This window comes from Chiroxiphia lanceolata, chromosome 2 (genome assembly GCF_009829145.1).
Source record: "Chiroxiphia lanceolata isolate bChiLan1 chromosome 2, bChiLan1.pri, whole genome shotgun sequence".
NCBI lineage: Eukaryota > Metazoa > Chordata > Aves > Passeriformes > Pipridae > Chiroxiphia > Chiroxiphia lanceolata.
In genome coordinates this window covers 72,005,537-72,031,456 of record NC_045638.1, presented here as the reverse complement: position 1 = coordinate 72,031,456, position 25,920 = coordinate 72,005,537, and the positions used below count along the sequence as shown (strand labels likewise).

The 25,920-nt window shown below is 40.4% G+C and overlaps 1 protein-coding gene across 3 annotated transcripts in view; it reads left to right on the top strand.

Moving 5' to 3' along the window:
* Positions 1-1,742: 1,742 nt before the first annotated feature.
* The window catches only part of PAN3 (poly(A) specific ribonuclease subunit PAN3), an 81,212-nt gene continuing 57,034 nt past the window's right edge, over positions 1,743-25,920 (top strand). For 2 of the 3 annotated variants that reach the window (XR_004355696.1, XM_032681037.1), the window contains exons 1-3: positions 1,743-2,417; positions 15,744-15,865; positions 24,696-24,762. Coding sequence is in view for 2 of the 3 variants with exons in the window: in XM_032681037.1 (XP_032536928.1) it covers positions 1,982-2,417; positions 15,744-15,865; positions 24,696-24,762 (625 nt within the window). In the remaining variant the exon portion in view is untranslated. The remainder of the gene's footprint in view (positions 2,418-15,743; positions 15,866-24,695; positions 24,763-25,920) is intronic. The other variant, XM_032681036.1, reaches the window with a different exon arrangement.

The window sequence follows — 25,920 nt, the reverse complement described above, 5'->3', positions numbered from 1 at the left end:
TGATAACCAGGCTTAAGCAGATGATGATAGAGGGTTCCTCTCTCCCCCCACACTTGGCATTACCTCAACACATCTTCTATCTCCCATTCCTCTCTGTGAATCCATGCACCCTCAAATCTCCATCTGCCTTGTGCTGGCATTTTCCCAGGGCAGGAATTAGCAGGACAAAGGGAGAGAAAACAATGCACTCCCAGACTCTCTCCCCTCTGCAGAAGCTGAGGGAAGTATCATCCAAAGGCACCTGTGTGTAGCTGTAACAGCATGAGGAAGCCCTTGGTTTCACTCCTCAGAGGCGTAACACTAATGCCAGGGGGCCAAGTGATACACAACCAAGTGGGCACCTCACCTAAATCAGCCAGGACCACCACTGAGCTGTGTACCAAACCCATTTTGGTTATCTCAGAAGGGATAAGTTAGGACTGAAACAATTTCCATGGCTGGGGCAATTATGATGTCTGTCTTCCTTGTGGAATCTGCTCTGGTTTGTCTGAGCTCTGACATGGAGATTTTAATGGAGAAACCAACAGACTCTTTCCACCCTTTTGCCTGCTTTTCAAGCTTGGAGGAAGGTAGAAGCTGTGAGCTCTTTGCCCTACTGTTGAAAAAAAGCAGAAGGCTGAAAATTGTTGGGGAATGAGAGATGATATCCTCACCTTGTCTTCTTGGTATACCAGGATGAAACTGGAGTCAGGACAAGATTTTAACAGTCCATTCTCTAGTTTCCTCTCCAAACTTTTTGATCTTGAGACTTCAGCTTAAGGCACATTTACTTCTCAAGTTCTTTGAAGACTTTAACTAAGGAAGAAAGACTGATTTGTTCCAATGAGACAAGCTCACTCATTATTTTTATAAATGTCTTTTCACACAAACTGCGTGAAACTTTTTCACACAAAGCATCTCACACAGGCAGGCTCTGATTTTCTTTTAATTTTTAATAAGGGAGAAGGCTACAATATACAAAAAGCTTAATTCTACTGTAAATGTTTTTCTTACAAAAATAATGTCAAGTGTACTTTAACATTTGGTTTTTTTCAAATATATATACTCATTATTTCAGCGATTGCACCACAAGCTATGCCAACAAGTTTACTGAGGAAAAACTGAAAAAATTAAAATCTTGTGTAGCATTGCAAGCCAGTCATTTAAAATCTATATAACAAAGTTCTCTACGCTCCGGGGAAAAGACTTCAAGCATCCTCTTAAAAACTGCCTCTCGTCTCCCGGAGAGGGAGAATCCCTCAGGCTGCGTTCCCCTTATGCCAGCAGGAAGGGCACAGCCAGCGTGTGTTTTTCGGCAGGAAAGAGGTACAACAACACTTTGGGAGAGGTGGAACCACTTGAGGTCCTGCTCGGAGCGCCGGTATTTCGACCTCGACCCCGCGAGGGGGAGAAGGCTCGATAGCCAGCCTGGTAGAGAGCTGGAGCGCCGATCGGGCCCGGGGCAAGGGTCCGGTCGTGTTCCGGGGCTCACCTGCCGCCTTCCCCCGCCGGTGCGGGCGGTGACCCCGGCGGGCGCCGCGCCGAGCGGTTAACGCCCCTCAGCCGGCCCCGGCCCCCTGCGCCCCGCCGGACACCGCGCCCGGCCGCCCGTGGCTCCGCGCCTGCCTCCCGCTCTCTATCCATCCATCCATCCATCCATCTATCTACTCATCCCTCCTCCCTCCCTCCCTCCCTCCCGCCCGCACCGGCTCCCCCTCCGCCTCCCCGGCCCCGGCCGCCGGCGCTACCCAGCATGCCGCGCGCCGGCGCAGGCGCGGCCGCTCAGGAAGAGGAAAATGGCATAAACAACCCGGAGCGCCGGGACCGCTGAGGAGGAGGAGGCGCCGCCGCCCCGGGCCGCGCGGCCCCTTTAAGAGGCGCGGAGTCGCCCCCTCCTCCTCCCCCTTCCGGAGCCGGACCCGGGGTGACGGCGGTCCCCGCGCCCCTTCCCCCTGCCCGCCCCCTTCCCCATGGTGCCGACCCCGGCGGCGGGGCGGTTGCCATGAACAGCAGCGGCCTGCCCTGCTCGTCGCCGTCGCCGGTGGTGGGGCCGCCACCGCCGCCGCCGCCGGGGGCGGGGGTCGGCGTGGCGGGGCCGGCGGCCGGCGGGGCGGGGGCCGCAGGCGGCGGCGGAGGGGCCGTGAAGCTGAAGTTCTGCCGCTACTACGCCAAGGACAAGACCTGCTTCTACGGCGAGGAGTGCCAGTTCCTGCATGAGGAGCCGGGCGCCGCCCCCGCCGGCCCGGGGCCCGCCGCCCCCCCCCTCGGCGGGCTCCCGCTCGGCATCCCCCCGCCTGCCGCCGCTGGGCCGGGATACCCGCCCCACGGGGCCAGCTCGGGCCCGGCGGCGGCGGTGGTGGGGCCTAAGAAAGCCGAGCTGGGGGCAGGAGGCGGCGGAGGCGGCGGCGGCGGGGGGCTGGACGGCCCGCGGCTGTCGAGTGAGTGCGGCGGGGCGGCCCGGGGGTGGGGTAGGGTAGGGTGGGGCGGGGGCGCTGCTGGGATGGGGGCGGTGGGAGGGCGGGCGGCGTGTTGTTCCTCATCCCCCGGAACGCCACGGTGCTGCCGGAAACAAATAACAACAGCCATGGTGAAGGCGGGGGGCCCCGGGCCGGCGGGGGCTCCCAGGCGGGCGGGCGGACTGACGGGGCTGTGCCGGGCAGCACTGATGGGAAGGAGCGGGCAGGTGTGTGTGGGAAGGGGCTCCTCCTGTCTGGCTTTGAGGGGCACCCTGGCAGCTGTGCGTCGGTCACTCCAGCGCTAGGCTTGGTACAGGTTCACAGAACCTCTCTGCTCAAAGTCAAGCTGGGAGAAAAGAGGCAGCGCTTTCCGGAGTGGTATCCTCCGATGGGCGCTTCCAAACAACATATGTTGAGTTTTGGCTCTTGGATGTTTTAAATGTTCCATCTGAAATATAACGTTAAAATTGTAAAAAAAAGTACTCTATAAATAACGATTCACCCCAACATGAGGAAGAACCTGTTTACGCTAAGAGTGGCAGAGCACTGGAACAGGCTTCCCAGGGAGGCTGTGGAGTCTCCCTCTCTAGAGGCATTCAAACCCCACTTGGACGCGTTTCTGTGTCACCAGCTCTAGGTGGCCCTGCCTTGGCAGGGGGGGGCGGACTAGATGATCTCCAGAGGTCTCTTCTAACCCTAGCGATTCTGTGATAGATATCTGCATTATTTACTAGTGTGAACAGAAATTTTTAAAATTTTTTTTCCCGAGTTTTTTTTTTCAGCCCCTTTTCAAATGGTGAGAATTCAGATTGCCAGTATATCGTTCAGAGTGGCTCTGCTGTTGCTGGTTCCTTGTGCATCTTCGTGATGTGCGGTCCAATAGTTAGATGGTGTTTGCAGTACAGTGATTTTAATAACCAGTCATTTTGTAGGTAAAGCAGCACTTTGGCAGGCAAGCAAAAGATGTTCCTTCAGAACAGTCGTGCCTCTTTACATGAGTATATTAAGCTTGGCTGCATTATTGATTTGTGTCATAAACCTGGCATTTATTTACATTAAATGTCTTGTCGACTAAATGGTTACAACCGTATTTTTTCTGAAATTAAGATGCTACCATGCTGAACAGCTGTATGTAGGTTTTTAGTGCCTGATAAGTCTTTTGGGATCCTGCAGCTGCTGTTTTGCCAGGTGTGGTGAGCTTGTGCCACTGAGTATTATCTCTGTAGTTGGTAGCTTCTCAGTATTTTACATTAACACAACACTGTCATGTGTACCCTTTCAGGAGGAGCCTGTAATATACAAGTGCTTAAGACTTTCTGTTAAAAGCCTTCCAGATTTTTGGTCATGCTTCAGTTGTGCAAGCTGATGTCCCTCTTGCCATTCATTTTTTTTTTATATAGGTAGAAATATCTTGGAGAGATTCAGTAGCAATAGGGCAATCTTTGTTCATTTTTATTTTGGACAAAGTTAGGCGTGAAACACACTTTTTCCCTGTGTGAAAGAAAGTGATTAGGGGCTTCAGACTTAGGGAGAGGGTGCATAGTTTGGCTTGTGGATAAAAGCTGCTATATGAAGGCTGTTCTTGTAAAAATCAGTTAAAAAAATTTGCCCAAGTCCTAAATCTAAGAAAAAACCCTTCAGAATTTGTGTGTACTTGGAGGTTGATACTGCTGAGCAGTTTAATTATTTGAAACACTTGCTTCTCTTGAATGTGTCAGAGGTTTAAAACTACATAGAGCTCCTTGCAGTTGTACCCATTGTGAGGAGTGAGGGCACCAAGAATGGAGAAACTATGGTGTTATCAGTGATTGCCTGCTGGGAAGGCCACCTCACTTGTTGTAGATTTGCAAATTGTAGGAGGCAAAAGCTTTGACTAGTAGAAGATCTTAAAGGAAGGAGACTAGTTAGGTAAAAGAAGTAAGGAAAAGAAGGACAGGGAAATTTAAGTTGAAGAGCCAAGGAATGGGCCTAGTTTCACTTCTGAGCTTCCTTGCTTTGCTATGCATTTGTGAAACAAATAAGGAAAATGGTTTTTCAAAATCTGGAGTTGATATACATAGGTGCTAACAAGGTAATATCTAAGTTCCTTACCTTGTTGATGACCTGTGGTTTTAACAGTATGATTTTCAAGTGGGTGGAATGAAAGCTTTATTTCTATGAATGTAGGAAGTAATAGATAAAGTTGTATTAAGTAATAAAGTTCTGAGGATAAGAACATGAAATTGGGAATTGCCAAAAATCACCTGCCTGTACAGTCTCACCGACTGTCTTCCCTAATTCAAAAGTTTTTGGTAGTCTTAACATAGCTGTGGATGTCACCTTCTCTTCCTCTTTCCTCACTGGACCCCAGCCTCATTCAGTGCATAGAGCAGATAATGCTCATTGACTAATTAACTGGGTAGTCCTATTTATTGTTAAAAGTGGGTCAGTGCCTCATTCTAACATGCGTGTTACTCTAATCCTGCTTTGAGTACAGGATTATTAATTTACTTATAGGTTTTTCTGTGGTAATCACAAAGGCCCCCCAAATACCAACGTATTTTCACAACATGTGGGGTAGGAATATTGAGTGACAAGAAAATGGTAAACAGTGAAAATACAAGAAATGTTTCAGTGCGGAAGTATTTTGACATGAGAGTATGAAGTGGAATGAGCAGGTGACATCCGCAGAGCTAACCAGGAGAAGTTTCTCAGGCAATGTGTGGTTAAGCTGTTCTGTGGCATAGATGTTCTGAATGCTAACAACTGACAGGATTCCAGAAGTGGTCAGATAGCATTAGAAGAAAACTCTGCTTGAGGTTATTTGATGCATCTCTGATTCAGACTCATCTTTCTCTACATATGGCTGAGAGCCTGCTGGGAAATCCTGCTTTATCCTTGCCTCATACGTGTGCTTTTGTCCACATATCCACTGCTGTTCAGCGTCAGAGATGAGGTAGTGGGCTAAATGTGGCTTTGGCCTGATGGTGTGGCTTTTTATGTTCTTGGGGAGCAGGACTGACCATGCTGATGAGCTCTACCCACTCTCAGAAGATAGCAATGCTGCCCACTGTCCCCTGATTGTTTGAAATTCGGAGCATATGTGTTCAAAGCAGCATTCCTTTTCCTTCCACAAGAGTTGTGAATGCTCAAACCTTCTGCATGGTTCACCTTCCATATATAAGGACTGCCTACAAAACAGGAAACATAGTTACTATTGCCTGTCTAAAATTTGATTAAAAAAAATCCTTTTCAGTAGAATCTCTGTGACAAAATAAGGGGGAAAGAAAAAAAAAAACCCCAACAGAATATTTTCTCCAGATTTGCTAGCTGCTAAAATCTACACATGGTGCTTTTCTAATAGAAAAGTGTGTCCCTCATGTCAGCCCAGTGAGCAGCAGTGGCAGCAGGACCAAATCTGTACTAGGCTGTAGAAGGAGGGAAATGGGGGAATGACTGGTACTTGATATTTAAGGGAAAAGATATGAACTGTGTCCAGTTCTGGGCCCCTCAGTTCAGGAAAGATGTTGAGGTGCTGGAGCAGGTGCAGAGAAGGGCAGCGAGGCTGGTGAAGGGACTTGAACACAAGTCCTGTGAGGAGGGGCTGAGGGAGCTGGGGTTGTTCAGCCTGGAGAAGAGAAGGCTCGGGGGAGACCTCATCACTCTCTACAACTACCTGAGAGGAGTCTGTAGGCAGGTGGGGGTTGGTCTCTTCTCCCAGGCAATCAGCAGTAGGACAAGAGGGCATGACCTTAAGCTGCGCCAGGGGAGGTTTAGGTTAGACATTAGAAAGAAATTCTTTACAGAGAGGGTAATCAGCCATTGGAATGGGCTGCCCAGGGAAGTGGTGGATTCTCCTTCCCTGGAGGTTTTTAAGATGAGGCTGGACATGGCACTTAGTGCCATGGTCTAGCAACTGTGGTGGTAGTGGATCAAGGGTTGGACTTGATGATCTCAGAGGTCCTTTCCAACCCGTCTGATTCTATGGATTAATAGGATTTTAAGGATTAGCCTAGGGAAGGATGAGGAGAGGGCATGACAGCCTGAAAAATTTCTCTTCTTGTATCTGCTTTGTGTTCTCTCTAGCACTTTCTAACTTCTGTGAGCAGCAGACCAGCAGCCTGCTTTGATGCACGTGTCTGGCTTGTTCCTAGGGCACTGTCCCTTCTCAGTGCTGCTGGGGGGGAGGCTCTGGAGGGAAATGTGGTTGTGGTATTAAAAAGTGTCATGTATATACCTATGTCAGACAAGTTAAAGTTGCGTGGACAACTCAGTTGTATTTGTTAGCTTTCAACTAGTTGAACAGGTGTAATATTCCTTTGTCTGTAGACCTTATACATAGATATTGATAGATATTGATAGATACAAGCTAAAGTGTGGCTCTAAACATTTGCTAACTTCCCCTCTGCTTTTTGCTGTAGAGTACATAACACAGAGTGCTCACCCTTTTGTCTGGCCTCTGATTCCTCTAAATGTGTCTAAAACCCCGAGGTGCTGAGCTGAGGAGTGCCAGCTATGCTCAGGGCCGGCAGCAGCAGCACTGGTGGGTGGGTCGGTGCCGCTGGCCAAGGAGCTGGCCACGGTGAAGGTGCTGCTGCTGTTGCCCAAGTTTCCTGTGCCTGGGGCTTGCCCACCCTCTTGTTGTGAGATGTTTTCATCTGGCTGTCTACTAGAAAGCCTTTTGCAAAGCCCTGCTAGGAGCCCTGTAGTTGAAATACAGGCCTGTGTTTCTGCAAGGTAATGTTTTTCTATGGCTACTGAGAAAACCTGTCTCTGAATAGACTTTACTGCCAGCTTCTGAGAAGGTGGAAAGAGACATCAAGACTTGGGATATGTTTGGGTGACCTAATAAAAGTATTATGTCTTTTTTTTGTAGCTCATCACCCACATCATATATCTGGTCGGAGCAGTAGTGGCCTCTGCTGTAGCCAGTCCATGCGATTGATTAGTGGTTAGTTTAGTGAGCATTACAGCTGAGGTTTTGTGAAATCCATAAATATGCTAGGATTGGTGTGGAAAGACCTAGCCATTTGTTTATTTTTTACTTTTTAAGAGGTGTTTGAATTGTTACACAGTACATTCCTTTTTAAACAAAATGAAGCAACGGATATAGAAAAAATGGGAAGATAGCCATTCAGCAAAACAGGTACTAAGGGTAATCTGTTGCATTACACTTCTTAATGTAGTGAAACAATGGTCAGGATTATTCTAAATATGGATTTTTCTTATCTTTGGTAGCATTTCAGTATTTACAGGTTGAAATATTTAGAAACAGTTATTTCAAACTTTTAAATAGTTACAGTATGTCACATACTGGTCACTTTTCCCTGGGTTTGTTTCTTCTTCACTTCTATGCAGAAAATAGGTGTTATAGTAAAGGTGTATGATTGAGAATTCTATTTTCACACATTTATACTTTTTGCAGATGATGCTGTATTAGTTGTGTACCTCAGTTGCTTGTTTGTTTGTTTTTGAGAGGTGTTTCCCTCTTTAATTTTCATTATGCTTTTTCCAGGAGTAGACAGACCATACAATTTTCATCTTGTTTTGCTCTGAATATTTTTAAGAAAGGGGGAGTCAATTCCGAACATTGAAGAGATATTTGGAGACAGAGACAATTGCGAATTGAAGAGTAAAAACAATAACCAATTAGAGATGCATGAGAGAAAATGAAAATTACTGATTTCACTTAATCACTTTTTGTCTCTTATGTCAGCTCCAGAAATCAGGAAATTAGACATGGATTTTCTTGTTGCTTTTACATGTTTCATGTGGAAATCACAGAATGTTATGAGTTGGAAGGGACCCATAAGGATCATGGAGTCCAACTCTGAAGCGAATGGCCTGTGACCTGGAGGGGGAAAATTTTTGAGGGGAGCTAAGAAAAAAGAAAGGAGAGAAAGAAAAATGTCTCAATCTGCCAAGATATATGTAATTTTGAGGGACAGTTTTATCATATGAAACTTAAAACCCCACACTATTCATTGGCTTTGAAGCTGATTTTATCTGTTTATTCACTTTGTGGTTTTTTTATATTGTATGGGAAATCATTCGAAGTCCAAATATTTCACAAGAATTACAGATGCACGAGGAGTACTGGTAACTACTTTCTGGTAGAACTCACCCTGTGTTGGGTATTGAAGAATGTAAAGCAAGCACTATTACTCCTGTAATTGTCTTCCTGCTTCAAAGGCAAACGTGAAAAGGAGCGTGTGTGGATAGTTACATTATGTGAGCAAACTCTATATGCTGTATCTTAATAATTTTATGCTTGTTTTTCAAGATTCAGAACATCCTTATTTATTTTCTATTTAGCAGGTATTAGATAACTGGTTTTTTTAGGTATCACTGTAGGAGTGGGCCTTCAGGAATTCTTTGAATGTCCAGAAAATAGTGACTTTGGGGACTAGCTCAGAAAGAGTTCCTTGTGTAAGGAGCCACCTAGAAGCAAATTTAGATGACTGTGGGAAAAGTGGACAATTGGTAAGTGAGAGTGGGGTGATAAGCATAGGCAGAAGCATTTCTGTAGAACCTCTAAAGCAGAAAAAATAATCGTGGCCATGAGGCAGTTGATGAAAAGGGGGTCAGTGGAGGGACTCAGATAGTAAGCTGATATTTTCCTGATCTGCTGCTTTCTAGTGAAGATGTAATGCATTATACCACCAGAAAAATGGTGTGCTCAATCACTGTGTATTGGACATATCTTGGAATCGATCACACCCTTTGTGTGTGCATTTGTGTATTGGCTCCACAAGTCTTTCAGTAGTTGAAAAAGTTCCAATTATGTGATTGTTTTGTTTGATCTTCAAAGATATTTTGTGTTTAAAACTTACGTGTATTTTTTAAATTTGCTTCCTAGCAGCATTTTACTCCTGACCTGTTTTAAATTTGAGAATAGAGATTTAGAAACAAAGTACAGATGTACAAAAGTGAGATGGGAGATCTGCGTTGCATAGGTTGTTGTCAAGTCGGTCATGCAATATGTGATTCCTGTAATCTGTGGGTAGAGTCCCTTGATTTCAGTTGCTCTAATGCTGAGGCAGCTGGCAGGAAGACCTTTTATGCATTCTCCCCAGCTGCTGTGAAAAGTGTCCTCATATTCTGTTCAGGTTATCTGCACACACTTCATGCAACTATGTTCATTAAAAAAGATTTGATTTTGTTAGGAGTAGGCTATAAAACCAAAAGCTTAAGTGTTTGAAAATTTTGATGCAGTTTGTTGAATAGTTTGATACAATGTTTTAGGAAGTGTGAAAGCTCTTGGAGAGGGTTAGTTCTGAAAGCTATGATATTAAGTAATTACATTACTTTAAATTGCTGTTTCTGATAAGAGTAGTTCTGATGACTCTTTTGAGAAAGTATCAACTTGAATTTGTATTATCACTGTGCTTTTGGACTTGGTCCATGACGAGGAGTCCAGCTGCTCTAGACTCTGTACTGAAACTTTTACGGAGCAAAAGGATGGCACCTATCTTTTATTTTTTAGCCTTTGTCAGATGCTTCTATGATATGAGATAAATAAAAAAGGATACAGTCCAGTCATTTAATATTATGGTAAAGATAGCTGTTTTCCTTTGCTTGCCCATGAATATCTCATTGCCTAGTAGGAGTGTTTGTAAATAAGGCAGCATTTCTCAAACTGTTTTACTTCCTGCCTGCCTTTCAGCCAACTTGGTTTGTTTGTGCTGTCTGTCCTCCAACTGCACTCTCTGTTGCAGCATCTGAACCCAGGTGTGTGCTTTTACTTTTGCCTCTCATAGCTGGAGTGTGGTTCACTTTCTTTGTCTTCTGCCTCTATTTCATTTATTCTTAGTCTGTGCTTCAAAAACATTGCATTAAATGATAGAGGCATAAAAAACATCAGAGAATCCCATTTCCCTAACAAGTTCTAACTGTAGTGGCACTGTAAAGAAAGTAACACTGAGTATATGTACTAGTGTGTAGTGCTTATGAACTGTTAAAGGTGTACAAGTGAGGTTAGCACCACCAGCACATGATTATTTCCTGATGCAAGTCAATGTACATGTCAGTACAAAGCAAAGGAAGACAAGCATAAGCTTCTCTGGCACTTTGGTGCTTCTAGGAGACTAAAAGGACACAGATCTTAAAAGACTTACCATAGATAGGCTTTGTATACAAGTTTTATTGGTTTTGTCTCAATATTAGGATAGCTATCTCTGTAAAATTCCACTGGAGATATGGCACTGTAGTTTTTACTGCTTCATATCTAGCTGAGATAACACCTTGTCCCTTGGATGCACATGTATACAATGAACCTATGATTCAGTTTACCAAGCTGTGAAAAGTGCACTGTTGCAGTGCTGAGGGTTTAAATCAACATTATATATAAACTTTTTACCCAACATAAAAATAATTGTACAATTTTTTTTTTAAGCAGTGATAATAGCAAAATGAACTATTTCAATCCGTGTTCTGTTACCTTTCCAGAAGTCTTTAAATTGTTGTTTTGAAAAGTGTCAACTGAAACTGTTGTGGCCTTACTTTAGCCCATTCATTTTGGGGGCAATATATCACATTACTAGAAAGGATCCTTTTTTATATTAAGAAGAGTGTCTGAGATGATAAGTGCTGATAACTAGGTTCATAAAAGAAGCAGTCTAGGATAATGCAATATTTGTTTACTCTTTAGTGAAATGATAGAATGAAAATATCAGAAATGCAATCTTTTCAGATAGTATTAATATTCAGATAGTGCTGGTATTAGACAAGATGAGCATTAGACTAAAACTAACCCAAACCCACCAGTTCTGTTGAAACACATATGATGAATTCATCATAGTACTACTCAAGCACTTAAGCTGTGATGAGATACTTTGTTTCTGAAAAATGTCTTTGTAATAAGGAAGACAAAAGTAACTATGCTTTTTTTTTTTCCTCTTTGGTGGCTACATCTGATGGGAAGCCTACTCTCTGCTGAAATTCTGTGGGAGAGGAATTATATAAGAAGATATTTATTTTTAATTGCAGTTGTCACATTAAGCTGCAGCGTTGCTCACCAAGCAAGAAATTTATTAGATAATGTGTGTATAAAGAATGGAAAACCTCTTCTGAATTTCTCAAGATGTTCTATTTAGTTTCTTTCCAGATTTGCCAGGACGTAACTTCTGTCTTTAATATTGATGGAATTTAGAAATTTGTTCTTGTTCTCACATGTGCTTACAAAACGTGGGGTTTTTTTCCCCCACTGGATTTTTAGTTTTTCCATCATACTTCCATCTTTTCTCTGACTTGCCTAGTCAACCTTTCTACTTTTATAAGAAAGTTGTTGCTTCTCTCCAATAAGAGCCTGTTGAAAATATATACAGCTTTAATGCATGGATAGTACTGTTACACAACAGACAGGCTTATCCTTTTTAAAAAAGAAAAGCCAATTTGGGATTTACCTAAAATTGTCTAAACTTACCTAAGGTTATAATCAATGCTTTAAAAGAGAAAAATTTTTTTATTTTTTATTCTAATAGCATAGTGTGTGAAATATTGGGAAGTTGCTTGCATTTGTTATATAGGAAAGATTTGGATACTTAAATTGAATGTGAATTAGTAAACACATGAAAATAAAAACTTTGTAAGGACTAAGATCTTCTTCTTCCAGCTTAGGCTTCCATTTTTTTTAATACCACACTGCTCATGTGGTAAAGTGTGCCCACTTCTGTAGACCTTTTATGGATTGCTTGTGATAAATAATTTTACTTCTATTCATGCTCTGAACTACTGTGGCTTTCCAGAAGCAAGTGAGAATTTCTGATTTGCCAAATGTTTGACAGAAGGAGGATAAAGTCTTCTACTTCTCATAGAGAAGGCCAGGTGCTAAATACAGTAAAAGTGCCTTGGCTGTTTAGGTATTTGCTGGGCTTTGAACAGTGTAAAAGCTGAATGTCCCTTTGAATGCAAATGGAGGATGTAGTGAACACACTTTTTGTTCTGTAGGCAATGCAAGAATTTTTTTCATCTTTTCTGCAGTCTTAATTTTCTTGCTAATTACTATTGGGAAGTCAGTTTAAGGAAGCTAGTGTTGAGTTTTCTTTTGAAAGCAATAGGTATGCTTGCCACTTCTACAGCATTCTCTTCTAAATATGAGCTACTGCCAAGAAAACTCTCCTCTGCTCCAGTGAGTGTACTTTTGATGGTTTTTTTTTATTGTTCCTGTGGAATATGCTTTCTTGTGGTCTTAGTCCCTCTGCTAGCGGCATGTTTCTGAGCTGCTTGGAAGAGGACAATGAAAATCATCATAGTTGAAAGCCATGTTGAAATTGCTGTGCTACCAGTAGAACTGAGCAATGTGAAATACTGGAGTACAACAATTTGTAGTAATGGCTCAAGGAGGCTGATCGGAATGGCCATACCATTGCACTTAAGTACAGAGATGGCCTTCCTGCTGCTAGATAAAGAAAATGTTCTGGAGTAGCTTTTGCTGTCTGGAGTGCCCAGTTAGATATCAATATGCCAACAGAAAGCCTAAATTGTAGCTTTGAGCAGCTTTAAGTGACTTGGAAAAAGCTTGCATAACTAGTACCAGCTGTAGAAAGGCAGCAGTGTCAAAGATCTGCTTTGTCATTCCCAGCAGCATCTTCAGCCTTGCTCAGCTCTGGGGTTGCTGCCCAAAGCCTGCACCTGCTTGCAGCTTGAGCTGCCTGGCACTTAGGAAGCTTCATCCAGAGTGGGAGCAGAGCACCTGGTGCTGTATTTGTCTCCTAGCAAGGTTACCGGCACTGAGTCCAGTGCTTTGTTTGAATAATGGGTGACTGAGCTGTACCAGTGGTCTCAAGTTACTGGAGGTCAGCTCTGGGGTTTCTTTGCACCTAGAGGGCTCTTCACATGCCTTACTGCTCCATGTGGCAAAACTTCCAAATTCTCATTTGCCTCTTTCCAGTTTGAAAGGTTTTGTGCGTTAACTTTGTGTCTAATGGAGAAATGAAGGTCCAAGGGTTCTCCAGTTGACTCTAGCATAGTGAGGAGCAGTGAAAGAAGCAGAAGGAATAGTCTTTCTTAGTTCTTCAACAGAGCCTGAAGGATTGGTAAAGCTGATGGTGTCATCTGAGGAAGTAGCTTGCCAGTTGGTTAAAAATTGGATAGAATCTGGAGTTTCTGGCGAAAGTACGAGATGAAATAACAGATACACTGTTGAAATTATGTACTGTACCTTGAAATGACAGTTGTTCCTGGAAATGCTTGGTCAGTCAAGTTGTAGCATCTTTTACAGTCAAGATATAGCATAAAAACTGAGAGATTTTTTTGATAATGGCTGAAATGCAGGCAGAGAAAGCTATACTGGAAATGCTTTTTTACGATAATTAAAAACCACAGTGAACTCTGAAAAATTTATGGGCAAACTAGACTGAAACTACTTACGATTAAACATGAATTTACTATCTTTTTATTTTCTTCTATGAACGAGTCCTAGTATTTTCGCGATGCCAGAAAATGATTGTGTTAAGATACTAACCTTCCCAGTGTAGGTTAGGGAGTGACTGTAGTGGATAGGATGAGACAGTATTTGGTGTTACTGCAGACATTAATATTTTCCCTGGTACAGTAGTTGAACCATAAAATAATTTTCTTAAACTTCTGAATGTGAATTTCCCAAATGAAGGCAAAGGAGGAATAGAAGTTTAAAAGACAAATCCAAAAAGTTTTGTCTTTTTTTTAGGGCTGTAGCAAGAAGACTTCTGAAGCTTCTATGTGGCTACTTATTTAAAATTATGAAGGAGAATCTAGGGCATGGATAGTGGAGGGAGTTTTATTTTCCTATTATCTTAGCTAACTTTAAAGACTTTTTAAGAAAGAAGTTGCAATTTGTTGGTAATTAGCATCTTTAAAGTTTCTTAGATGTTTCCTTCAAACCTACAAAGTGTACAAATAATATTCTAGATAAGACAGCAGTACTTTAAGAATCTTTTTCCATTGCAAAACTGGCGTGTATTGCCACTGAGATATTTATCTCAGTTTGTTTGATCTGTCACATACAGCTCTTCATTTGATGTGCTGTTGGTGTTACCCCAGTTGGCTGGTTCATACAGCTCCAGTCCTGGGGAGTGCAGCTGGGCAGTGTTTCCCTCTGTGGTGTGTGTGCTACTGGTCATTCTCTCTTCCAGCCCTTCCTGTGATTATGTAGGACTGTACTTCTTTTGCTGTTTCCTCTGCCTACTGCATGGAAATAGCTCAGCAGGTCATGTGGACTCTTTTGGAGGGAAAATTCCTGTTCTGATGAAACTTGAGGTTTATAATATGCATTCCTTTAGCTGTGCCACAAAGTTGCATTTTATTTCCTTTGAGAGTTAGGATCAGGAAGTTGTTTCCGGGTGTCACCTTCCGGCTACAAATCCTCCCAGAAGTTCAAGTTGGATAGTTTGGTACAGGATGTTCTTCTGTGTTGGATGTGTGCCTTCCTACCTTGGAGCTACCCATTACTCATGCCTGTTGGCTTGCAGTGGCCTGGCCATTGTGATAAGTGTCTTTACAATTCCATGTGGGTGTTTTTATGGAAGGTTGATTTGAGCTGCGGCTTGTATACCGTTGCAAATACTTTTTTTTTTCTTTTTGTTTTTCTATCGAAGTAATACCTGCTTGAGTCTTTTGTGTTAATTATGACTGCTTCTTGTTCTTTGTAGTTTAACAAAAAAAAATTAATTAAATACTATAAAAGTCCTGTACTTGTATGTCATGTCCTTGTTTCTAGATGGGATGAATTTCTTCTTAAATCCTTCATACTGGCTTTCAGTCTGAAAGATTTGTTTTTTGGCTACATTTTATGAGAATGTTGCCACTTTATGAAGTATGAAATAATGAACATTGTCATATACTTTTAAGGAAGCATTTAAAATCTTTGTGGTTTCTGTGAAAGGGCTTGAGATATTTTGAAATGTACATTTTCTATATGTTACCCTTTAAAAGAACCAGTACATCCAGTTGCAAACTCTCCTGAACAAATGTTTCCAAGAAGAGTATGCAAGAATATAGGTTTCCATAAAATGAGCTTGCCTTCTAGTTTTTTTTTTTTAGTTCATTTTTTTTTTTATATCATTACTTGCCTTGCTATTCTTGTTTCTAAAGTTCAGACTCCTCATCATCTCTTTCTGCATTTGTGCTGTAACTTCATGCTACAAATGCTCTCATTTAGCAACCTCTTTCATAAACTTTCTTTTTCGTGCTGTGCACTAATATGTTTCTAGTTGTTTTGCTGAGAAGATGGTAGTACCAACCTTTTCCTTTTCTACTCTCTGCCAAAAAAGTATGTAAGAGATATTAGCACATAAGCCTATGGTAAACTAATTTTTTTCTGAAACATTTTTCTGTTTCTTTTCCTTCCAGTTCCTGGAATAGATGGCGGTGGGTTAGCTGATGCTAATCTAACAGATTCCTACTTTAGCACCAGCTTTATTGGCGTTAATGGATTTGGAAGTCCTGCTGAAACGAAGTATCCCATGATGCAGGTAATAGCAGTGATTTGTATAGTGTTTCATTAGTTCTGGCTGGTGCTACACCAGAAAGGGAAAACTGTTCAAGAGTCAGGACCAATGGAGCCTTCTGGAATGTTATCTTATACAGAGTATATGCTCACTTTAATCTTGCAAATGGAAATGAAACAGTATCATTGCTTTAAAGATAGTCTCTATCAGCACTTACCTGAGCTGTTGTGTCAGGCTTTGCTGCATACAAATCTAGGAACTCTGTGTTCCTAGATTTCTTTTTAGGCTCATAGCTTTTGGTAGCTTTTTATTAAATATATACAAATTAGGTTTTGAAACATATCTAAGATCAAAAGTTACTGAAGCAAAATGTGAACCGTTAAATCTGAAATTACTAGGCAAAAATTTCAGAATTTGTAAACTCAGATTCAGGTGGTGTTATGTTGAATTCACATTTAAATCTTCTGTGATGTTTACCTGTATTTATCGTGTTCTGTAGATGTTGGCATAGGAACTCCCTTGAAGTAGAATTTATTGTGTAGGTAGTATTATGCAAAATTTACAACAAAAGGCTGTATTTAAAACCTAAATGAGTATCTGTGGAATTAACACACGAAGTACTGTAACAAGTCCCTCAAAGTGTTATGCTTTTTAAAAGAAGCATGGTCTGTCCATGAAAAGATGATCTGTCCTGTATTTAACAAACCAACTTCTGGTAAACAAAAGAGAGCACAAGTCAAATAGTTCACACTGAGTCCTGACAACAACTCTCTTCTTTTATATCGAGGAAACTCTCCTTATGAGCTTACTTTGATCTCAGTTGTGGCTGTATTATGGATTGAAAAATAACTCAGCAAAAGGTGGGAATTAATTAGGTGTGTTCCCTTTTTTCTTTTGTTTGACTGTGGGGTTTTTTTTACTGCATGTTTTCAAGAAGGCTTATTTATTTCAAGAAGGCTTTCATATTCAACAGCATTGCCAAAGTATGGAAATGTTTTACTGACAGTGATGCGTGCTTTAAAAAGAAAAATTTTAACCTCTGATTCCAATGTGTACTATTGAAGCTGGCAGTTAAAAATGCTCTATATCACTGAGGTCATAAAGTTTTACATTTTTAGCACAAAGTCATTGTTTTGTGTCCTTAAAGTGTATTCTACAGAAACACAAAGTTTTAATTTTAACTTTTTCTTCTAGAAAGGCAATATGGCATGCATCTAACATGAATGCTCATAGGATTTTTAAATAGTAATGTCTGTGAGATTAAAGTTAAGGCATTGTTGTTTCTCTTTGAGGAGAAATTGATGTCCCTCTTGCCCATTCGAGGCTAAGGAAAATTACTTCTGAAGAAGGGTTTCATTAGTGTTGAGAAAGTGCTTACAGGCATTAAACTACAGTTTAAAAAGCATTCCTGTATCATTTTTTTTCCTTTGAATCATATAATTTAAGTTCTTGTTTGCATAGGTAAAGCTGGTAATGCTGTCTGTTTTGATTCTGGGTCAGCTACTAAGTTAAATCCATACCAACAAAGTTTAGTCACTTGGAATGAGATTTTCCATGTCATTCAGCCCTTTGGAGAACAAGACAAGGGAGAAATTTTAGTGGATTTCACTTTAAATAATACTATATCTTTGTGATTTGGAACAGAGACTTTAAATCTGATAGATTGGTTATTGTGTCCAAATCCTCTCCAAAGAAAGGATTTGCTTGCTCTCTCTGAAAATCTGCCCAGATTTTGTCACTTGACTAAACCTTTGCAAAACTGGTTTATATAGGCCCACTGGAGACTTCCTAGATGTTAGATAATTTTCCAAAGATGTAATCTGCGTTAGCATGTTCTGGCTTGAGTACATTTTTGCAGTTATAGCTCTGGCCTAATCTAAGCCTTGCCTGAACTCTGAACAGGAATGCTGATCTGCTTCATTTGCCTCTTTTCTTCCACTTCAGACTGAAGCAGCGTGGAAATGGATCTATATTTAATGAAAGACAGCTGCATCTGGGTTAATTGGAGCAGAGGGGTCTGTAAGGGAAAAGAGAATTTATATTGTGGGATTAGGGAAACTCAGCTGAAATGAATAAAGAGCTAGGAAAGGCTGAGCAAAGGGACTGAAGCAGAGGGGAGGCATTGGTGGGACACTTGCAGGATGGGGACTGGAATTGTACAAGTGAAATACACAGAAATTGAACAGGGAAAAGTTGTTATAATGCAAAGGTGGGTCAAAGTAGGGTGGAGAGAACAAATCCACGTGCCTGTTTCTCTCCAGGTCCTTGAATCAAACTAAAGAGACTGAAAATTTAGTGTTCTGCCATCAATGAAACATCAGACATCTTCTGTAAAATATCTCATTAATTCTCAGTTTTTGCAGATGGAAGCATCAGTTCCATGTGAGTTATCTTGTTATATCTGGTGGCTCTGCGTAGTTCACAAATAGATGCTTCGGTGATGCAATAGGAGGCAACTTTCTTAGCTTGCTTTTTAAAATTGGGAAATTGCACTGGCATGTGAATAAACACATTGATAGAAAAACACTAGTAAGATGCAGTTAGGTGTTAAGAAATGGTAAATTTAGGTTGCCAGTGCAGCCTTGAGGTTATATATCGAGATATATTTCTCATGATGTTGTATGATTTTTTCCAGTGGGAATATTATTAGTGGATTTTGTTCAGTACTGAAGATGTGTGATGCATCTGTGTGTAATGAGTATCCATTTGATATTCGATTTAAGTGTTCATCTTACAGTTCTGTGCCTTATCCCTGCATGGTGTTCACATACTTCTTGTGACGACTGTTAGTTGGCAGTGCACTTCCCTATGCAGGTTACAATTATTCTATTAAATTTTGTGGGACACTTTCCACATCAAGGAATAAAGTAGTTTGCATTTTATAGATGCATGGGAAGAAAAAGGATAGCAGTTGAACAAGCAATGCCCCAACAGTGCTGGCAAACTAGAGACTCCAGAGTTTTTGAAACTAATCTTTAGAGCTGGAAGGTGGGGAATGGAATTAATGACCACCAGTAGAAGCTTGGTTCAAGTTGCTTAACTGGCCTCAGTCTAGCAAAGATAGTAATAAAGTCAGTCTCTTCTGGGTAATGCTCATTTCCTGTTACCATGAGATAATTTTTCTGCACTCCTTGTTTTTATTCACCTTTCAACATAATTCAAATGATGAGTTGTCTTGACTATTCCTATTTAATCTCCTGAATGTAATTGTCATGGGCAGCGCATAAAATAAAGGTTTGTTGAAAACAGTGTGTGATTGTATATATTGGAGTTGTTATAATGCGTAGGTAATGGAGTCAAACTGCATCAAGCAAAGCTATATCTAAATTTTGCAGTTATCACATTTTTGTATGCAGTACCTAATCTCTAAAACTGATAGTGTTAAATAAGCACAAAAAGGAAGAAAAGTAAAAGTGGATTGTATCATGATGAATTGGGAGTGACTGTGCTGCTTTGATCATGAATAACATAGATGAATAGTGATCAACATTTCTGTAGAATGGATATTTGAGATTGCATTCATATTTGTGGAAGAATATTTTATGAGATCTAGGACATACCATGGGGCTTAAATTAGTGGTGAAAATGCAATTAATGGCAATGATTGCTTTGCAGTGGGGAAAATAGAGCAAAAATCTGTGGTACAACTAGGAAGAGGCAGAATTTTTTGAAGTGGCTGTGGTCTAATTCTTCCTTTCTGAAAAATATCTCTTGGCCCCATCATTCCACTTCTCCTACTACAAAGGCCTTTGCTGTTAGCCAACCTTTCATTGCCCCCCATTGTTTTCTTCTGTTGTTACTAACTTAGTTTCCTATTGATTAATAGTCTTCTGTCCTCATTGGTTTGTGGTTTTCCACGATAGTGTTGTTTCACATATCTTTTCTTCCCTGTATCTGCATATGCTTTCATATACTGTATTAACAGTATTGTCTTCCAGCTTATCAAAGCACATATTTTCTGTTTTTCCCTTCTCTAATGACAGAGCAGGCCTGCACAACACATGGCCCATAGCTGCATGCTGTCCTTGAAGCTGTTCTCTTTTTTTGGCATAGCAGCAGCTGCCAAGAGACAGTCAGAGGTGCGGTTCAAGAAGCAGCTCATTGCTTTTGGCGTTCCCAGCAGTGAAGAGACAAGAGCTGGCTGGCTGGGATGCTTCTAATGCTTGGCTGTTTGCTCAGTCGCTCTACTTGTGCTACTTGGCTGGGTGGTGTCTGTGTTCCTCTGGCATTTGTGCTGCCTTTGACTGACTTGTGGCTTGATCAGAGATGCAGGTGGTGCAGAAAGGTGCTTGAGTAGTGTTATGTTGGGCTGTTAAAAGAGTATTATAGCAGGATGAGGCAGAGAAGTATTTTGATGTCAGAATTTTTAATGTATTAGAATTGAGCAATTTGGTTGTAAGAGCATAAAACAGTAGAAGGTGACTCCCTGTGTTGCTTCACAGAAGTCTGGTTTTCTTTATTTTGATGAGTTTTATAACTACATGGCTTCCAGTGGACTGCAGGTTATGCAGAAAAGAAAAATCACAAGTTTTCAATTAATCACCCTAATCAAAATAAAAAAGGGGGTAACAGACTTCAGTATTGAAGTTGGCAAGGCCAAACAATGGAGAAGAATTGGTCTTGCTTGTTTTTGCCATGCTAATGTTGGTGTACTAAGCATTCTCGAATAGCCTGAGAAGTAGAGACCATGCTCACTTCAAAGCCTTGCAGCTGAATAAACACAAAGACCTTTGTTACCATTGCTGCATCTGCCAAGAGTCAAGTAATAAAACTCTCCTTATAGCACAGAAGCTTGTAAATGTCTTCAATTTTTTCTGTTGAGGACTGAGTGGAACTACAGGCATTTTATTTTAAATATGAAATTATGCAGTTGTTTTCATAATGCCTTCTGAAGAAATCCAGTTGCTTTGGTTCAAATAGTTGAGTGGGACATGCTGTGTAGATGGTGCCAAATATGCTAACTGTTGAAGACAAGTTACGGATTGTTTAGAAAGGAAAGCAACAGGTATCATGCTTTGTAGGTCACAGAATCTGACAACTAAATGATTGGTTTGGTTATGACCATCTCATTCTTTCATAGGATAACTTCTTTTATAGTCCAATTAACATTATTTTAAAAATTATAAAAAAAATTCTGAAATAAAGTTCCAGTAAAACAGTATTAAGATGAAGAGAATAGATTGTGACATGCAACAAAAGATTTTGAGATGGCAGGCTTAGCACAGGAATGACCATGAGGAAAATGTTTATTTTCTCAGAGTTAGGGCAGGGAATATGGAGAAAAAAGAAACAAATATTATCTCTTATATATTTTGGGGAAAAGAAATGGTGGAGAAAAAAGCGAAAGCATTCACTTCAGTCTTCTAAGCTATGTAAAACTAAATTTGTCTGCATCAAAGTTTTATTCATTCTCTATCTTGATGAGAATTTTGTAATATGTACTTTAGTGGAGGGAAATAAAAGTAAAGCAAACTTGTCTTAAGTGCAACTATAATTTTGAGTTTTGCTACTGAATACTGAAAGGTGGAGGCAAGGTGGTGTATACCTTTAGAAGGTGGGAATGTTTCTTGTAACACTTCTTTCTCGTATACTGCACCAAGGAAGTATTAAGAAGAAGGTGAATGGTGTTCTGGAGTGCATGAGGTAGAAAACTGCTAATGGTTTGAGAGGTGATCTTTCCCTTCTGTTCATCAGTGATGAAGTCACACCTGGAGTGCTGGGCCTCTCAATACATGAGAGACCTGGATATACTGAAGAGAGTCCAGTGAAAGGCCACAAAGATGATGGGGGTACTGGAACATCTCTCATGTGAAGAAAGGCTAAAATAGAAAAAACTTTCTAATTTCTTTTAAGGGAGAGGGGCAGGATGTAGTCCAGCCAGCCCAGTTGAATTTTGACTAGTGTTTAAAGAACCTCAATAAATCATAGCAATAGGCAGCCAAAGGAAAGGAGCTTATTGGGACTGAGCGACATTGGTGTGGTAGTTGGTTATGACAAAGTTGTCTTTCTGTATTAACTTCCATATGATTAAAGTATCTTAAAGTCTGAAGCTCTCAGATGGGTTCACTTGCCTTCCCTGGCAGGCGTAATATTTAATTTTCTTCCTCTGTTAATGGTTGCTTTTACCTTTGTGGAGCTTTCATCCTTTGGGCCTGAGGTGCTTGTGATTGTATTCTTGAGATTGAGTTTATATGAAAAAGAGTTCAATGCTATTTGAAGAGATTGAGAAGTGTTATTTAAAATCAAAGCTGCATTCCAGAAAACAAAAATAACCAATAGTACTTGTGTGTTCTTTTAATTTTTATTTTTCTTTCAAGACCTTTTCAGCCTCACTTGTTAGGAAATCAGACACATTATGGCTAAATGCTTTTGGGTGCAGTGAAAATATTAAAACAGTTTAAAAATCCCTTACTGATTACTTGCAGGTCTTCTGTGAATAATGTTAAGGTAAGAAGCTTGTGCATGTGTAATAAAAGTGAGCAAAACAAAAAACTCATGAATATGGTGGAGGTCTTTTAAGCTCATTCCAGGTACAAGCAGTTGTTAAGGCAAGAGCTGCCCAAGATTGGCGAGACATGCTTTGATTTTTCGGAATCCTGATTCGCATAGAAAACATTTGCACCTTGAACAAGACTTGACTTTGTAAGAGTACAGATGATGTTCCTAAACTTTGTTTGCACTGTGCTTTCACAATCCAGAACAATGTGCTCTTGCAGTCTCTTGCGCACGCTGTGTGTTTTCAGTGATCATCATGTCAACGCTGGTTTTTGTCATCGCAGTCACATCACTATTCACATTAGAAGTCTGTTGGTTGAATGTTTAACTCCTGTACTCAAGGATGTAGTATACTGATGGCAAAGAAGTGCTTGGTTCCAAGTTTAAGCCATGTCCTTGACCACCTTTTGATATGAGTTCTCAATATCATATTTATTCCTGTTTTGACAGACCATTATCTTTCGCATTAAAATTATTAATAATTCTGGTATTATAAATAGACATTAATAATCTTTATCTGAACATGGAAAAATTTTGTGCAAATCTGAAAGGTTCCCTTTAGGAAATTTCTTCCTAAACCCCTTTGTTCTAGGAGGATCAGTGTGGATGTATCATATGACAAAAAGAAGATGCATAATAGATATACTTTTCAAGTATTTGTGAAAAACTATTTAACTTCTTTCCATTGCTTAGGAAGGGAATATGGAAAATGATTAGCTGAGCTACTGTAATCCAGAAATGATTTTGATGTATTTTTATTTTGATGACGGTGAACAGTAGGTTGAGTTTCCCTGAATTTGGACTTTTGTCCAAATTGTTAATTTAGTGTGAGTCTCTCAAATTGTTACCACCTTTTGTAAAAATAAGTAAACTTTTTTTCACTAGAGGCATGCTTTTTGTTTAAAGTATGTGTTTATCACTTATGCTTTTAGTGAGATTTACATTGTGTAAGAAAGAAGTTCAGTATGTTTAGGAGCATGAGACAGGTGATATCAAAATAAGGAAAGAGCACATAACAGACACCTTCCTTCAAGTCTTGAAGAAGCTGAAGGGTTACATAGTATTTACATATGTAAACATTCCATGTAAAAGCTACTCTGCACAATCTATTTGGGTTTTTTAGATATGAGTATTAAAAGTTGCAGCTTCTGATGAAGTTAGTGGTGCTATGAAAACTGCAAATGTTGAGACACTTGAATTGCCATAGGTTTACAGTCCTGCCATGTTGAATAGCACTCCAGCTTCTGTTTGTTCTCTTGCCAAAATTACTCCAGAATATTGATCTTTCTGGTCAACAATTAGATGAAATGGCATTGAAGTAATGCAGTTCTTGCCCTTTACCACCAACATTGAGACTGATCATGGAAAGAAGTAAGCATAGAGAACAACTCTGGTGACCAGTTTTGAGTCAGTCTGTGTCTAGACTACTAAATTGAACTTGCCTGGAAACTTTCCTTGATGCTTAGGGCCAGCTGGCGCAAAATGGCCTGTTTGTGCTGGTGTATGCTCACCCACGAAAGCAGAGTCTGAGTGCAGACTGTCTATTTGTGAAGGGTTCTCAAACCTTTTCACTGCTGAATAGTGCCTGGAAATTGGCTGGGAGATTCTGGGTTGATGTGGGCCAAAAGCTTGCAAGGGAGTATTTTAACAAATTGCTTGTTGTCTCTCTTAGTGATGAAGAACACTTCCTGACTTTGCCTCCCTTTCCTTCTCCTATTTGTGCTTCCTGTTGGAAAACTGGTCAGAGAAAATAATAAGCAGGAGTAAGAAGACACTTTTAAACTTCACTGTCAAAGCAGTAGTAGCTCTTAGAGCAGCACTGCTTCACTTCGTCTAGTTTATTGCTAGGTCATATCTCTAGAGGAATGTAGGAGAAGCAGGTGGAGCCTAGGAGGAATGTTGAGAGGGTTTCAGATGTCCTGCTGTCTTGGAAGAATTGCATGATTTTGCTGAAAGGTTTCAGCATTCATTTTTATTTTTAAAAAGAATCTATCAAATAATTAATTTGAATATATTTTGTTGGGGAAGTTTCATGTTGTGATGATACCGTATCTTAAAGGGAGGAGTTACTTCAGGAGTGCAGTGTGAAAGAATGTTTAAAGGAGATAAGTAATTGGCTTACCTAATGTTCTGACAACATGCAGGAAGAGAACCATAGGTTTGGTAGACCCTCCCAATTTAGAAGAAATTAAAGAAGATAGTGTTTTGTTTTGATGTACTTAGAGTATTTACTAAATGGTGAATAATGCACAGGTTTCATAGTCTATTCTTAAAACTTTCTAAATGTCATACCCAATGCCCTCGCTTGATCTTTTATAGTTTTATTTTACATGTACACTTTTGTCTTTTATTTTTGCAGAGGATGACAAATAGCAGCAGCTCCCCTAGCCTTCTCAATGACAGTGCCAAGCAGTATGCAGGCCATGGTAAGTAATTCAAAAGTAATACATGTAGAAGTACGTTTGGAAATTTAAGAGATTCACTTTTGCAACATTGACACTTAAGGAAATTTTATTTGTCCTCTGGTTTGATTTGAGATGCAGTAGAACTTTTTTTTTTTTAACAAAAGTATAATGTATGATTACTCTTAATACAAAATTGAAGTGGTACTGAACTCATAAATTTTCGTCCTTCTCTTTGCTTGGGGGGGGAGTACTAAAAAAAATCATTATCAGTCCTGTCACTTGAAGTGAAATGCTAGTTTGGATGTCCATTGTAAAGCACTGATAGCTTACACGTTTATGTTGCTTCGCCATAGTATCCCTTTCATTGTTCTTCTTAAGTAAATTATTGTGTAGAATTAATGTACGGGTGTTTTCCCTTAAATTTAGGGTGTATGGATTTTGTGAAATGTGTCACACAATAGCTGGTAAAAATCAACTACTGCAAGCAGTACTTTACATCTTATATTTTTTTCCCTGCTATAGGGAACATGGTTTTCAACTGAACAAAATGTCTCAGTAGTCCAAGCCTACATACTCACTAAGTTATTGTGCAGGGTATATTAAGCTTTATAATGTCCTCTTCAGAATCACTGTAGATTATTTCATCTGTAGCTGTCAAACTGAGTTCCAAAGAAGAGGGTACTACTCCCTTATGGCAAGGGCATACATTTAAAATAAATTTCTTCTTTGAAAATTGCTGTGTAAATTATGTTCTAGAACTCCATTTGCATGTCTGACCCTGCAGCTAGTCTACTTACTAGATTTATAATTTTTTAAGCATGCTAGTAACTACTGTAAAATGAACTTACTTGAAAGTCAAAATTTGTGGGAGTTTTCTTTTTATTCTTCCTAGTTTCTTTCCAGGAGCCTTTGAGATTAACTCTGCTTCTTTTGTCCCACTGGACAATTAGCTATTCAAGGCATTGGAGGTCTCCAGTTTTAAATGCAGTTAGTTTAATTGTGACAGGCCAAGTAGTGATGGTGATGCATGTGAAGGAGAGAAACCAGACTGACTTTTGGAAACCATTTTAAATTCTGATGTCTCTCAGATCCTTTCCCCACCTCCTCCCTGGCCTTGCCAAGCAGTGCTTCACTTGTAGAATTACCCTTTTATGGAGTATTTTTTATGGGTGAAGAAAG